The following is a 17145-nucleotide window of genomic DNA, read 5'->3' as shown; positions in this document are numbered from 1 at the left end:
GCTGCTCACGCTAACCACGTGACCACGGCGCTCGTAAGCCAATACTCTCTTTATGTTGCCTACCTTGCGCATGGACTACTCAGTTTGTATATTTTGCTTATTTTTTCATAGTTCCACACAACTTCTTCCTGTTTTCTCGATTGATCTGTGTTCAGTTTTTCAAGGCCTATCCCTGTGCCAACTTATAACTAAATCTGAGGGGGGGTGCGATGGGGAGGTTCCCTTGTAAGAGCACGAAACATTTCATCCGTGAACCAGGTAAAATAGGATAGTAACGTGGAAAACCACGTACTTCCTCCTGACTTAGCTAGTCAACGCTACACGGCGAATGAAGTTCAGCAAATGTCGCATAGTTTTACTTAAACACGAGCTTCGATCGTTTCTCTCTTCCGACATGAGCCACGGTTACATTTTCAGCAATAGGCTATTTGCTAAGGTCGTTACTACAAACAAAAATGTTTCGCGGTAATTATTGACTCAATCGTTGGCCAAATGAAAATAAATCATCGTATGGCATTACTGGCAGGGGGACCCCTGACGCGTTGTTCGACAGCTCCGTGTAAGTCTTTGTATTTGTCGCCACCTCGGCGACTTGAGCGCTGGTAAAGCTAAGATGAAATGATTAGAATACCGCAAACACTCAGTCCACGATCAACGCCCGCATCTCGTGGTCGTGCGGTAGCGTTCTCGCTTTCCACGCCCGGGTTCCCGGGTTCGATTCCCCTCGGGGTCAGGGATTTTCTCTGGCTCGTGATGGCTGGGTGTTGTGTGCTGTCCTTAGGTTAGTTAGGTTTAAGTAGTTCTAAGTTCTAGGGGACTTATGACCACAGCAGTTGAGTCCCATAGTGCTCAAAGCCATTTGAACCATTTTGAGCCACGATCAACGAAAATCTCAGCACCGTTCAGGAATCGAACCAGGGACCCCGCAGTCTAGAGGCAATGACGATAATCACACTTTTTTCTTTTTTATCCTCTCTTTGTTTTTCTTCGTTTCTCTTTTTCAGTAAATCACAACTCCCGATGTTTTACTTCAAAAATGGCAAAGAAAAGTATTCGTGTTATCAGTATGTTAAAGACATCCCGTAAAAACAATGGAATCACAAAATAAATGCCATGACCAGGAATCGAACATGGGCAGCGGGTTGGTAGGCTAATGTCTTGACCGCTTTTGTCTTTCTTGAAGACGCTATCCCCCCCCCCCCCCCCCGCCCCTGTTTTCTGTGGAACTCTTCCCTTGTCTAAGTAAGTTTAATCCCTCAAAAAGATGAAACGAAAATTAAAACTACCCCTAGTTGGCAAGGCCGCATGCATCGAAAAGTCACCATGTATATACTGCCCTCGTGAGTGAGTTTCATTTTAATTATTCCTAATGCTTCTATACAGCTGAAACGCAACAGGAAAACATTGAGGTCATCAGGAGTGACAGTATCTGTAATAAAACTGGGAAGTATTTCGCTTCTCCGTCTCATACTCTTCCTTTTGTTTCTATCGGTGTTTAATCGAACCAAATATGCTAGCTGCTTCAATTTAAGATGACTGTAAAATGTTATGGGAAACTTTTATTCCGATTTTCTTTGCTCCTGTGACAGGACAATTAGAAATTAGACTAGTACTATATAAGCAATTAGCGTAATCAGTCCAAAAAGCGCAGTTCAAACTTGATATATGGCAGCACTAATGCCAAAAAAAGTCTCTCAGGCAGCCTTTTCTGTTCTGTAAATTTAAGGCGAACTGTTAATGCAAGGCGACTAATATCAGTCATCACGAAACTCTCAACTGATCTCGTTAGGATGCTGATAACCACGTATTGAGCATGATCGTCACATCTGTTGGTAATCGGCTTGTAAATATTTTACAAAGTATCCTTTATTTTTGGCAATTTAAAAACCTCCCTCTTTCGGGAGTCTCTCCCGCAGTTGAGTCATCCGAGTGCATCTTGCACGTTGAGTAAAAGCTTAAAGTTGCTATCGGTTCTTCACCGTGTTGCGGATTTGACCTTTTCATTTGACATTTTTTGTAGGAATCATTTAAAAATATGTAATTTCATTTATACTGTTCACAATTTATCGTATTATTTGACGTGGTGAAATTTAGAGATGAAATGAAATGTCGTGTGGCTAGGGCCTCCCGTCGGGTAGACCGTTCGCCGGGTGCAGGTCTTTCGATTTGACGCCACTTCGGCGACCTGCGCGTCGATGGGGATGAAATGATAACGATTAGGACAACACAACACCCAGTCCTTGAGCGGAGAAAATCTCCGACCCAGCCGTGAATCGAACCCGGGTCCTGAGGATTGACAGTCTGTCACGCTGACCACTCAGCTACCGCAGGCGGACAGTTTAGAGATAAGCGATCTATTGTGTTAAAGTTGTGGATTTACAAAACTCCTTAATATTCAAGATCTCAAATATAATTTTATTGATTACTGGTTTCGACTTATCTGCCAGCCATCTACAGATCTGTAATATGGAAAATGTCATCTGAGAAGTACATAAGTGTTAATCGAAAATATAAAAGTTCCATTACACGTTACATACCATAACAAAATACATTGTTTGATGTACAACTGCCAAACGGTGGGACACTTTGTCGTAATTTTATGTGAATAGGATCGTTTGTTATGCAGTCCAATGGAACAATGATGTAAATTATCCTAAAACATATTAGAATCACGACAATAATATTTTAATGCTAGAATACTTAACAGGGAAATATAAGCTGAAACTACAGTCTTTACCCAGAATAAAAAGTCGTCATATGTAATTCACGCTGACAGAATCAGACAGTTTACATATGAGGACGTAGACGTCATGCTTGCCACGTTATGTTACTGTAAAGTAACGTCAGAAGCAGTTATTCTTGTGGAATCTGTAGAACCAGATTCCAGTTCCACACGAGAAGCTACTAGTATATAACTTCCATATGTGAACATAAACATCCTGTGTAGCTCATGACACAAGCCTCGGTAGACAAGGAAGTGCACGTGCTTATAGGAAGACAACTTCCGCCTGATAGCGCTATTAACTAATTTTTTTGTTAGTGGAAATGAAGAACAATTAATACAATGATGACATGAATAATTAATTACACAAAACGAAAGACAAAATATGTTTAATATTTGATAACTGAGTACCATGAACCAGGCGGCATGAAAGTGTTGGAAGTACCACGCGTAAGTTTAACGAAGTATAATTACACCTGTTCTTTCAGTACTGATGTCAAACTTACGGTACATTGCCGAAAGCCTTGCTTTTTAACGATTACATATTGTATTATCATAAGAGAAAGTACTATGGATTTCTGCCTGTATTATCCTGTGCTTTCTTTTTGGTTTATAGTTCAGCTGCCTTGTTTATGGCACTTAGTTATTAAATATCACGTATATCTCATTCTTTTGTTCTGCATTATTAAATATTAATGTTGCCATTATTGTAATTGTTCGTCAGTTCTGCTAAGCGAAAAATAAGTTACTAGCGCTATGTGGCTGAACATGTCTTCCTGTAAGACTTGAAACACAGCGTCGTCAACTTTTGTCTCCCGCAGCGCGTGCATTTCCGTGTCTACCGAGGTCTGTCTCATGATGTTTATTTTCATTTATGGAGGTTACTTAGTACTAGTTTCTAGTCAATCATGACCTCCGTGTCCCCATATGTAAACTGTCTGTTTCTATCAGTGTGCATTATATATGACGACCTTTTACTCTGGGTAATACTTGCAGTCTCATCTTATACTTCCCTTTTATGTATTCTTGCACTACAATATTATTATCATGATTTTAATACATTTTTGAGATAATTTACATAATAAATCCGTTGGATTGTATAACGAACGATCCTGCTCACGCAAATTATGACGAGATGTCCCACCGTTTGGCTGTTTTACACTAATCAGTGTATTTTGTTATGGTATACATCGTGTGGCGGAACTTTTATATTAACAATTTACACTTCTGTACTTCTTAGATCCCATTTTTTATCTTACAGATCTGAAGGTGGCCAGTAGTCAAGTCGAATCTAGAAATCAATAAGATTATATTTTCGATCTTGACTGTTAAGGGTTTTTATGAAACCACAGCATCAATTATTCACTATTACCGGAAAAGTAAAGTCATATCTGAGAACTTGTTGAAAATAGTTTAAATAATGAATGACAGCGAATGACATGTATTACGGGACGGACGAGTTCACGTTGCATGCATTCTTTGACACATCTCTTTCACTGATCAAGACGTCTGCTGAAGAGTAACAGATTCACGGGTATTAATTTTTGTATCCAAAATGGAATTATAAAAACTGGCCGGCCTCGGTGGCCGAGCGGTTCTCGGCGCTTCAGTCCGGAACCACGCGACTGCTACTGTCGCAGGTTCGAATCCTGCCTAGGGCATTGATGTGTTTGATGTCCTTAGGTTAGTTAGGTTTAAGTAGTTCTAAGTTCTAGGGGACTGATGACCTCCGATGTTAAGTCCCATAGTGCTTAGAGCCATTACAACCATTTAAAAAAAACTGTTTCTCTCTTATTTTCTTACCACAATTATTAGCACACGAAGTTTTAAAGAGATACGAAAGCAGATAAAATGACAGGTAAAACGAGAAATTAATAAATTTGCTGAGATGGTGTACAAGAGACGCTATAGGAGAGTAAAAGATGGAATGAATTTCTGCATGGTGTAGAGTGTGGACAAAAAAATACTGTCAGTAGAAGTAAAGAGGTATCGATAAATCAACTATACGTAGAATATGGACCGTGGAATGTAACGAATAGCCTAATGCGTAAAGGGAAGAAGGCTGTGTTAGGATAATGAATGATGTAACGTAACTGTCTTTCCGATAAGATTATAATTTTAAAATAACGTTTTACACAGCAGTTGCCACACTTCGGATACCTTTAGATTGTCAAAACGTTTCGCGGGAAATTGAAATATAGTTTCCTAAAAATGAATTACTCAGCAACCAAATTTACAGCAACGAAAAGATTTCGACGGTCACATGGGAACTCGATAACCATCTCATTTTAATAATGGATAATTGAAGAGATTTATCGATTAAATTAACTGCTTATAGTTTACATTTGTTAAAAGTTGCTATAGAACTCTTGAGTGATTAAAACCTTATTTATGAAGTAGCTGACCTGCTGCACGTTGAATCGGCGATGGGGGGAATCAGAGTGAATTACTGCGGGTTGTCAAGAGCCGAGGGCGCGAACAAAGCGTTGTGATCGCTGTATGAAAACCAGTCTGCGGTGTTTGCGAGGGGAGAAGTCGCCCACCAGCCACGAGCAAGGGGTACACACGCAGAATGAAGCTCGCCCCTTTGCCACCCTAAAGTCGACACCTGTTTCCCTTAAATCTCTCGTCATGCCCTTCCGAGTCCCAGGATTAGCAACAATGTTTGACGCGCTTCTCCCTAATACCTTGAAAAGAGCATAGAAGTGTACTGTAATTTATGCCCTGTGTTCTCGCCCGCAAGGGTTAATGGTATTTTTGCAGTAGTTTTCCTCGATTAAAGTATATCTTTTTTGTTACTTTATCATTTTACAAATTTACGAATATTTGGCTACAGTTTTCCTGTGCTCTAAACTAATTCGTCTAAAATTACGTACTGCCCTTTCAGTTTTTCAATGTCTTCACTAATGCAAATCAACAGCAATCCATAAAGACCAGAAAAATACAAGGCAAGATGCTACTTGAATATTTTGTGAGCGATTAATTTTCCACACACTGCATTTTTGTATCATTATCATAAAAAACTTTCGGTCGTCGCTTCATTTCTTTCCTTTGTGTTTTGTAGTTTCTGAATGGCTACATCGATTAATTTTGCTAACATGAAAGTTTCCAATCCTTTCTCATTCATTTTCTAAGCAATCACTTTTGAGACTTGTGCAGATTTGCTTATTTTATGTTGCATTTAACAGAAAATTTCGTTGTCATAGCAATTTTTGCATGATAACGTCTCTATCACAAATGTGGTACCGTTACCATTGGGATTGAATAGCTTATGCATTGTTTACAAGATCATTTAGCTATAATGTAGAAAGCACAGCTTGTTTCACCCTTCATTCTGTCCGATTTAGCGTACGCCTTTGATGAATTGTAATTATATCAGTTTAGTGATTTCTAACATTGAGCAAGTGGTCACCCTAATTACAGACCTGCATGGAATACTTGATTTTGAAACAACATAGTAGGAACAGCGTATATAACACGTTTGTTAATATGGTACGGTGTTTTCACCATGAATAAAACGTGATTTGTGACAATTTCAATATTTCAAGAACAGGAGAGCTGTTCCTAATTTCCTGTCTCCAATTCTTGTGCGTTAACTGTTGTTTTCTCGAAACACACATACATTCCTTCAGATTTTTTTTGGATGGGCAATTTAATCGTGACAAGTAATCTGACCAGTCCCACGTTCATTCGATTTTGACAGTTTTCACGTGTTGCTTCAAACTCCGATCTTCGCGCATACACGCATGGATTACAAAAATTGCAATGTCTTGTAACCGTGCTATAATATCTATATTTTGTAGCTCAATTTATCTGGCATATTCAGAGTGCATTTCTTCGTATTATCTATCAGTGGCAATTGCGCAAACTATTAAATGCACACTACGTGCTATATAATAAATATTTCATATCGTTACACCTCTTTGTCAGTCGAACAATCGCGAATTACAAAAAAGGGGAATTGTACACTGGAAGAGAGAATGATTTATGCTGCAGACTATGACTGATCGAAGGCACTCATTCTGTGTTAGCGTTCGTAAAGAAAACAGGCTGAGTTTCGTGGCTTCAGAAAAGCATCTTAATTAGTATTGTGGACTTCAGTTTACTTACGGTTACCGCCATCTTTGAACTCAAAATTATACAGCACTTAAGCATCAATTATATGAACTAGTAATGTTGTGGATGTCTGCTTAAATAAGTGTTACTCTTGCTCGTTCTTTTTCTATAGAAATACTGTAAGTCTACGGTTAAGATGTCTACAATAAATCGTCAAACGTTAGACAAAGTTCCATCGCTGAGTACAAGTTGGCTTTCTTTCATAAAGAAATGGAGTCTTGTTCTGTATTACAGTCTGCTCTGGCGTATTCGTAATAAGCAAGTTAGTGAACAGTCTTAATCATCTCCGAAAGAACACTGCTGTATAGACTAACTCTTTTGTTAGTGTGTTTCGGTGACAATTTTGATATACGATAACCCATAAGTGTTCTTTCATCTACATCAACATCTACACCATACTTAGCAAGCCACCTAATGGTGTGTGGCGGAGGGTACTTTCGGTACCACTATGTGATCCCTCCAACCCTGTTCCACTCGCGAATAGTGCGTGGGGAGTATAATTGTCCGTAAGCCTCTGTATTGGCTCTAATTTCTCGAATTTTCTCCTCGTGGTCAATACGCAGGATGTATGTGTGGGGAAATAATATGTTGTCTGACTCATCCTGAAAAGTGCTGTCCCGAAATTTCAGTAGTAAATCTCTCCGTGCTGCACCACGCCTCTCTTGTAACGTCTGCCATAGGAGTTTGTTTAGTATCTCCGTAACACTCTCTAGCCAGCTAAACGATCCCGCAACGAAATGCCCCTCTGTTCGTTGGATCTTCTCTATCTCCTCAATCAGTCCTACTTGATAGGGATCCAAGATAGATGAACAATACTCAAGAATCGGGCGAACAAGCGCCTTATAAGCCACTTCTTTCGTGGATGAGTTACATTTCCTCAAGATTCTTCCGATGAATCTGAGTCTAGTGACTGCTTTTTCCACTATCTGTTTTATATGATTATTCCCCTTAAGGTCGCTCTGGATAGTTACGCATACATATTTTACGGCAGACGCTGTCTCCAACTGTATGTCGTCAACAGTGTAGCTGTTGAGTGGTGGATTTCTTTTCCTGTGTATGCGTAGTATGTTGCATTTATTTACGTTCAGGGTCAACTGTCAGGGTCTGCACCATTCATCAAATCTCTGCAGGTCATTCTGCAAATTCTTACTATCTTCTGGCGTTGCTACTTTGATATAAACAACTGCAGCATCTGTGAATAGCCTTAAAGAGCGTCCGACGCTTTCTACTAGATCATTTATGTATATTGTGAACAGCAACGGTCCTATCACACTTCCCTGTGGTACTCCGGATATTACCTTTACATCTGTCGATTTAGTTCCGTTAAGAACCACGTGTCGAGTTCTATCTGCAAGAAAGGCTTGAATCCAATCGCAGGTCTGCGGCGATACCCCGTAAGCTCGAATTTTTTTCATTAAACGGCAATGCAGGACGGTGTCAAATGCCTTACTGAAATCAAGGAACACGACATCAGCCTGAGCGCCGTTGTCCACTGCGCTGTGGATCCCATGGAGGAACAGAGCGAGCTAAGTTTCGCAGGATCTCTGTTTGCGGAATCCATGTTGATTTTTATACAGGAAATGTTCATTTTCCAAAAACGTCATAATTCTTCAGCATAAAACATGTTCCATAATTCTACAACATATTGACGTCAACGATATAGGTCTATAATTGTGTGGATCTGTCTTACAGTCTTTCTTACAAACGGGAATGACCTACGCTTTTTTCCAGTCGTTAGGTACCTTTCGCTGCTCAAGCGATCTACGATAAATTACTACCAGAATGGAAGCAAGTTCTTTTGCATAATATTTATAGAATATTATAGGTATCTCATCTGGTCCTGAGGCCATTCCACTACTAAGCCATTGTAGCTGCTTTTCAATTCATCAAGCATCTGAAGATCAGTTAATGGTTAGCGAATTACTATGTAGAGGTTATTTTGTAGAACCATTGTGTAATTTGATCTTATTTATCTCGTTTAAACTATAATTATTGGATCCAATTATGTGTCCTGTAGGAGAGCAAGAATTTATTCATAGTCTCAAACCTTGGCCATAAACACTAGAGTAACTAACCTCGGATTTCCACAACAGATTCTTGCTATTCGAAAGCACTTCTACATATGTTACTTGCAAATCTCTGCAAAGAGTGTGACATACCAAAGCTTTGAATTGCACCATATACCAGGTTAGTTTCCGTAGCCCACCCTGTTGTTGATCCCACTGACGTGAATAGCACTCCAGTTGAATTGAGCTAGTATTTCTTCAACTATCTGTAATTGGCAAACTGTTTTATATTGTTTAACAATAAGTTGTGCGGCATTTTAAATAAGTAGTTTTCATTTTAGAGCGATTAAGTAAAGATTCCTCTCTCTTAAAAAAATTAAGAGAGTAGAGTAGTTTAATAACGATTGCTCCCTCTACATATTGGCAGAAAAGGTGCCTCTATCTTTACGGTCTTTTCGCTTAACCGATATCAGCCCCTGTCAGGAGTGGGAGAGACCAGGTTACTATCGTCTATACGTTATATTTTCAGACTGCTCAGTCTTATGTAGTGTATTTAACTAGTGGAGAAAAGACCATCAGAAACAAAGTAGTAACTTTGTTTATACAAGGATAGAGGATGAAATCGATCATGACCTTGTTAAAGAAACTATGAGTAATTTGATTCTACTTTTATTTAAGTCTCAAATCATAAGTCTGTATGGCTAGACAGAATTTTGACTACGTATCATTTTGCTTCCTCGAGGGTTTCAGCACTCACGTACGGCGAAAAGAGATGGAAAAAACCCTGCAAGAGAAGTTGATTTTTGCACATAGTTCCCTGTATTGCGACTTTGTTAAGTGACATTAACCATGATCTGGTGTTCTGTCTTTGCGTAATGGAATATATTTGTAATCACACGCTTCAATATTGTTTCATGATAATAGAGTATGTAACTACATAGACTTCTATAATTGTCTATGATTACTGTTGCTGAACACTATCAAGCAGACTGCTGCCACATTTCCACTGTTATGAGAAGGTTCTTGTTCTCTTTCTTCTACCAAAGTATCTGTAGATACTTTTTTGTCCGATTTTCTGTTACAATGTAGCATACATTGAGTTTATGGATGTATGAAAACCTTTTAAGCATCCCTACTCCCACTAAATGTTAAACGCATTAACTGTATGAACCATATGTAATATAACAGACATAGAGAATACTGCCACATGTTTATTCTACTATTTTCAATAATTATACCCACATATAACAGGTCCGAGGTCAAGGAATATAATGACCAAATTTGTAGTATTAAAGAGCCATGTTTATTCACTCCCATTCGATTTATGGCTACATCAACTGAACTCAATATTCGATAATTACATTCAAATCCAAACAACACTAAACAATACTTGTCCCATGACATTCATCATAAATACATTCCCACAATCGCATGCTCAAGGAAAATGAATTGTCTTATCAAATTTCAAAGCTTTATGGAACACAGAAATATTAACTTCCAAATTTTTGATAGTCAACAGTTCACTTCTTTTGTGTCTTCCAAATGTGAACAGTTGTCAATTTATTTTACTGTCACTGCCTCAGTTTCCAAGAATCTATTCTAGGACAGGAAAATGCCACCAGAGAAAAGAATAATCTAAATCCTTTAAAATGTATTTTGACCTGCAATTATTGCAATTAATATTACAACTACACAGTAACATTATTTACAGTATGTAAATGATATAAATGTAAAATATAGTAACATATATCAGAAGGTTCATTTAATAACAAATACAGTGCAATATATTCTTTAACACACATATCTAATGTCCATTCTCCTCCTCATCACCATTTTCAATAGCATAAATGCAAAATTCAATAATACAATAAAACATATACAAAATATTTAATGCTAGAACTTCTTATGGTAAAAGCATCTGTAAGAGAGAACTGTAAAAAAAAAAGACCACAGGAATCTTAAATCATAATTTAATATCTTTGGCACATTACTGAAATATGACAACGCCATATATTACACAGCTTACACGACGATTATCGCTATGATGTACATAATATAGAGTCATTTACGTATTATCTTCTTTCTATATACAGCTCAATCAATGAACAGGAAAACTCGAATGACGTACTCTGATAGAGCTCATATGGACAACTCGGTGTGCTTCAGTCATAGTAAGTATTTATAATACTAAAATTAAGCAGAGAAGTAAAAAATACATAGAAGTACTGTTGTTCAGTACAAGTACCATATTGTCACGTTTCGGTGGCATTGAAGTTTTACAGGAGAGACTAATTCCTGTGAAGCGAACTTATTCAAACTCGATATATAAAAACAGACAAGCATCCATAAAGAGAACTTGGTGAGACAAAGCAGATAAGGTCCGCTGTGTAGTTCTCATAACGATTTTCCTTACCTTTAGCGACAGAGACGATATTCGCATTCGAGTGTAGATGGGCTGTGGACAAGGTTGGAGAGGCAGTTATACATAGGAAAGTGTCGAAATTGCTAGTTTTAGCTTGATGTCACTGTAGAAGGTCGTGTTTACAACATTCACACTCTCGCTCTTTTATATGCTTCTGCTTTCGCGAACTGTATTAATTTCCTTTTCTATACAGGCGTGATTGTATCCTCATCACCCCTTGCTTACCATATAAAATATAAGCCTATAAACATATGTTACAAATTCTTACATATGTTTCAACGGAACTATTATACGAAGAAGTCCTTTGTAAGGTAAACTTGAACGAAAAGAATCCACATGAAGGTACACAATACTATACCCTGTGAGCCTAGCGAAGCAAAGCTTCCCTAATGGTAAGAAAGACATTCAGCTGGAGATAAAACACAGCGTATTTTTCTGTGCACGGTTTATGTTTAGACGAGGCAGTTTAACAGACAGGATCGCAGCGACAGTAGAGCAACAAGAAACCTGTTTTTCATAGATTTCTTTCCAATAAGCGTCTTTCAGTAGCAGTCTTGTATCATGAACACGCACAGAACTTTCTAACAAACTGGAGCAAAGTGGGACAAACATTTTGCTGTCCTAGGAAACCATTTAGTGTTCGTTATTGGCAACTGCTAAGCATCAAAAATGGTCCAAAAAGCACTGTTGAAGAATTAGTCTGCCAACAGTTCATCACGCTTCAGCAGACGTCTACCGCTTCCCGAGACCACCGAATTGTGGAAGATTTAAATACTTATTTTAGTGTGAAGCTGCTGCGCATAGAATACCATCTATCGCCACTCCTATGTTAGATGTTCGAGAAAAACTGAAACGCTGGAATGTATCTAACCGTTGACTGACATCTGTCGTACGAGTTGGACCAGCAGTAGTACTCATTTCAGTGCAAGGGGTCTTCAGAGTAACGCGAAATTCGGTAAGCGGGGCGCTTTTGCTATACTTAACGTACGAGTTGCGTCTACAACTCCTACACTGAGAATTTCACAAAAATGGATGCACAACATCTTCAGAGATGTGATCCTCCAGTTTTCCAGAGGAAAACTTTGTGGTTAGACTGTTGAGCCTTGTTGCAAGCGTACATACTGTAGAAATAAAGGAAATGGGTAAACGACTCACTGGTTCCACGATGGAAATATAATCTTGAAGGAAACCTCAAAAAGCAGATAGAACGTTTTCCCTTTGTGGTTGTAACTGAGTTCCGATCAGCTACCACCATTCTACAGTGACGTCATTCCAACAGATAATTACTGTCCATTAGGAATCGAATCATTGCTTTGGTAGAATACTCTTCGGTAATATCTTTGTAGTCCACAACAAATACCATACTCTCAACCAGCCAAGCGGGCGGTATTTTCCAGCAGCAGGTCCGAGCTATGTCTAGGAATTTGCCAGAGACGCTGCCCTGAGTGTCCTTATCACACACGCGCCGCGAGACGCCGCGCTGGTTCCCGCGCCTTACGTGCGGTCGCGGTCGCGGTCGGCGTGCGGCGTGACGTCACTCTTGTAGGGCTGGAACAGCTTGGGAGGCTGGCGCGCCAGCTGCGTAGAGCCGGCGCCAGCAGCCGCGCCAGCCACAGCCGGGCCAGTCGCGAACAGCGGCGGCGACAGAAGCGGCGAAGGCGACGGCGACGCCGTGGGCAGCGAACTCGCCGCCACGCAGTTCACGATGCCGCATCTGCGACACACGTACAGCCGCGCTCAAAACAACATGTAACGGGGATCGCTGACCGTCCCACGTTCCAGCTTGTCAACTTGGCATATTAAAAGATGCACTTCACACAATGTAAATAAATATATAGCATGTAATATCAGAAGCCAAGGTCACTTGGTGTGAAGTTGTTAATTTCATGACCAGATTCGACAGTTACTATCTGTCATCTTGAGATTCTCAGATCTACAGAATACGGTAAAAACAACGTGCATGATCGTACAACAGTTATACACAAGGAATCATGTTATCTGAATAATAATAATTACGCGCTTCTCAGAAATAAAACTACACTAAGTCTTGTGGACATAATGTGAACATGCTCCAAGTACTATAATACAGCTCAACACTGGTTTGTTAAATAAATAAAAATGTTAAATAAAAGATCCATGTGACCAATATGGGGTACATGAGCAAAAACAGGTAAATTAGTGTTGTGTACATAGTTCCGCGTAGTCAGCGCGTACACAACTTTCCCAATAAAGCGCGCCCCGCTAAGCACAACAGCGCAGGCGCAGCGCTCGTCCGTCTCCGCACTACATCTACATCTACATTTATACTCCGCAAGCCACCCAACGGTATGTGGCGGAGGGCACTTTACGTGCCACTGTCATTACCTTCCTTTCCTGTTCCAGTCGCGTATGGTTCGCGGGAAGAACGACTGTCTGAAAGCCTCCGTGCGCGCTCTAATCTCTCTAATTTTACATTCGTGATCTCCTCGGGAGGTATAAGTAGGGGGAAGCAATATATTCGATACCTCATCCAGAAACGCACCCTCTCGAAACCTGGCGAGCAAGCTACACCGCGATGCAGAGCGCCTCTCTTCCAGAGTCTGCCACTTGAGTTTATTAAACATCTCCGTAACGCTATCACGGTTACCAAAAACCCTGTGACGAAACGCGCCGCTCTTCTTTGGATCTTCTCTATCTCCTCCGTCAACCCGATCTGGTACGGATCCCACACTGATGAGCAATACTCAAGTATAGGTCGAACGAGTGTTTTGTAAGCCACCTCCTTTGTTGATGGGCTACATTTTCTAAGCACTCTCCCAATGAATCTCAACCTGGTACCCGCCTTACCAACCATTAATTTTATATGATCATTCCACTTCAAATCGTTCCGCACGCATACTCCCAGATATTTTACAGAAGTAACTGCTACCAGTGTTTGTTCCGCTATCATATAATCATACAATAAAGGATCCTTCTTTCTATGTATTCGCAATACATTACATTTGTCTATGTTAAGGGACAGTTGCCACTCCCTGCACCAAGTGCCTATCCGCTGCAGATAATCCTGCATTTCGCTACAATTTTCTAATGCTGCAACTTCTCTGTATACTACAGCTTCATCCGCGAAAAGTCGTATGGAACTTCCGACACTATCTACTAGGTCATTTATATATATTGTGAAAAGCAATGGTCCCATAACACTCCCCTGTGGCACGCCAGAGGTTACTTTAACGTCTTTAGACGTCTCTCCTTGATAACAACATGCTGTGTTCTGTTTGCTAAAAACTCTTCAATCCAGCCACACAGCTGGTCTGATATTCCGTAGGCTCTTACTTTGTTTATCAGGCGACAGTGCGGAACTGTATCGAACGCCTTCCGGAAGTCAAGAAAAATAGCATCTACCTGGGAGCCTGTATCTAATATTTTCTGGGTCTCATGAACAAATAAAGCGAGTTGGGTCTCACACGATCGCTGTTTCCGGAATCCATGTTGATTCCTACATAGTAAATTCTGGGTTTCCAAAAACGACATGATACTCGAGCAAAAAACATGTTCTAAAATTCTACAACAGATATCACTGTCTTAGAGACGGACCAAATTCTGCTTCCGCCGATCCGCGTATTAATATGTAACGCAGCCATGAGATTGCTGCTAACGTAGAACCTTTTCTTCTCGCGGATCACACTCGCGCAGTGATACCTGAACACGCGAGGTATTATAACGAGTGTACAGACGTCTGATTAGTCAGTCTGCATCAGTCTGCATTAGTCTATAGTCAAGTTTCAGTCTTCGTCTAATAAGATTATCATATTCCTGTACATAGCCATGAAGATAAATGTATAGACACTTTGTCAAGTATCAGAGATATGTGAGAATAAGATTAACATACCAAGACCAAAGGAACTTCAGATTGTCAATTGTAAACAGCATCCAGAATCAAGTTATGTAATGTCTATGATTTTTATTATTTTAATAAATGTGTGTGAAAATTAATCAAGTTCTGTTTAAAGTTGGTCACCGTCAATCTGCTACTCTAAGCGTGCAAGTGGCATTTCTATCGTCTGACCTAACGGCAGAAGACAAACACGCCACGATAAGACCACGAGACGTATTGCTGACATTCGCCTACTTCGTTAGAGCGACAAGTCAAATAATCTGATGGTGTGTGTACCGAAGGTCTTACAGTACGCACACCACAATCAGGAAAGATGGTGCGTCAACGATAATTCAGGAGGACTGAGCCTATGTGCTTTAGAGCCCATGTTAAGTGGTTACAAGCTTGGTCGCCAGGCAGCGCCACCGCACTAAGGCGACGACGTGTACACGATTATTTCGAAAATTGTACAGACCAACTATGTACATGTAAAGCCTGTATATAGTAATTATAAATAAGTGTATATTCGATTCTATGTCTGGTTATATTCACATCTTCGCCTTAGTGCGGTGGCGTTGCCTGGCGACCAAGCTTGTAACTACTCAACATGGGCTCTTAAAGCGCATCGGCTCGGTGTTCCTGAGTTGCCGTCGATATCATCTTTACTAATACACTATCATCTAATATACCCGTCTCTGCTCTTCTACTCCTTATTGCTGCCATAGATATTTTATTTAGCAATGACAAACCAATGTGGATGTGTGTTATTATAACTGGAGCATATTCTCAGTAGGTCGACGAGACTTACGTGTAGTTATATTCCTGGGAGACATATGCTTTTTATTATTCAGGTAATATGGTCCCTTGTGTATAATTGTTGTAAGAGTATGCAGATTACTACACTAACTTTGTTTTATCCGTACACTGCAGAACTGAGAATCTGAAAATGACAACTAGTTACTGTCGAAACTGGTCATAAAATAAACAATGTCCTATCAAGCGATCTAGGTTTGTCATGATACAAATTACAATATTGATTGCCCCAACATTATGTGTAAGTTATATAAAAATACAATTAAATGAAAATGGGACTTGGAAATAGAAAAATAAGAAGAAATAGTCTGATACAACCGAGAATAAAAACACACAACGAGAAAGTAGAGACTTTTATTTTATTGTCACTTAAAAAAATAGATAACAAGAGGCGGACAAAAGATTTACAGGAGTACAGAATAACAGACAAAGACACACAAAAGAGATTAATTCAGGGAAAAGATACAAAAAGTTCAAGGATTTTCAGAAGAAAACACAAAAGAAGAGACGACTGAAATGAACAAAAGGAAAAAGAGAACAGCATTGAACAAGAATAATAGAAGTATTGGGAAGCCAAAGAAAGGTAAAGAATATGTCGTCATCAAACAGCTGTTTCACGTGGTCCTGAGTTATCCAAATTCGAATAATAATAATAATAATAATAATAATAATAATGAAATGAGATAAAAACAGTAAACTGCACCTGTGGAACTGTTATTTCCATAAAAATAATTTATAAGCTATCAAAAATGGTTCAAATGGCTCTGAGCACTCTGGGACTTAACATCTGTGGTCATCAGTCCCCTAGAACTTAGAACTACTTAAACTTAACTAACCTAAGGACAGCACACACATCCATGCCCGAGGCAGGATTCGAACCTGCGACCGTAACCACAAACAAAATATCCATTCAAAAATAGCGGAAAGTTCATGAAAAAAGAAAAACTTCCCTGTGTGGTGTTTGGCATTTAAAACAGTATGAATTCCGTTGGGAATCGGTGAGTGACATCTGGGGTTGTAACCAAAAGTTTCGCTAAAATGCATATAACAACTGTGTAGTTTCCGTTTTTCTCTAAAATTTATCGTAATAAATACTTCACTGACTAACCACTAAAGGGAAGAGAATTGCTTTCTGTTGCTAATTTTTCAATTAGCTAGGTCTTTTATGAAGTACACACAACAATACTTGCTGAAAAAAATGTTGGGAGAATGG

The 17145-nt window shown here is 39.5% G+C and overlaps 1 protein-coding gene across 1 annotated transcript in view; it reads right to left on the bottom strand.

Annotated features, from left to right (window-relative positions):
• Nucleotides 1-12760: 12760 nt before the first annotated feature.
• LOC126249429 (segmentation protein even-skipped-like) overlaps nucleotides 12761-17145 on the bottom strand; it is an 83448-nt gene continuing 79063 nt past the window's right edge. The window contains exon 4 of the mRNA XM_049951081.1: nucleotides 12761-12980. Coding sequence (XP_049807038.1) covers nucleotides 12761-12980 — 220 coding nt within the window. The remainder of the gene's footprint in view (nucleotides 12981-17145) is intronic.

Source organism: Schistocerca nitens, chromosome 3 (assembly GCF_023898315.1).
Source record: "Schistocerca nitens isolate TAMUIC-IGC-003100 chromosome 3, iqSchNite1.1, whole genome shotgun sequence".
Classification (NCBI taxonomy): domain Eukaryota; kingdom Metazoa; phylum Arthropoda; class Insecta; order Orthoptera; family Acrididae; genus Schistocerca; species Schistocerca nitens.
Note: the sequence above shows the minus strand (reverse complement) of the source record. Positions and strands in the feature narration are given on the sequence as shown.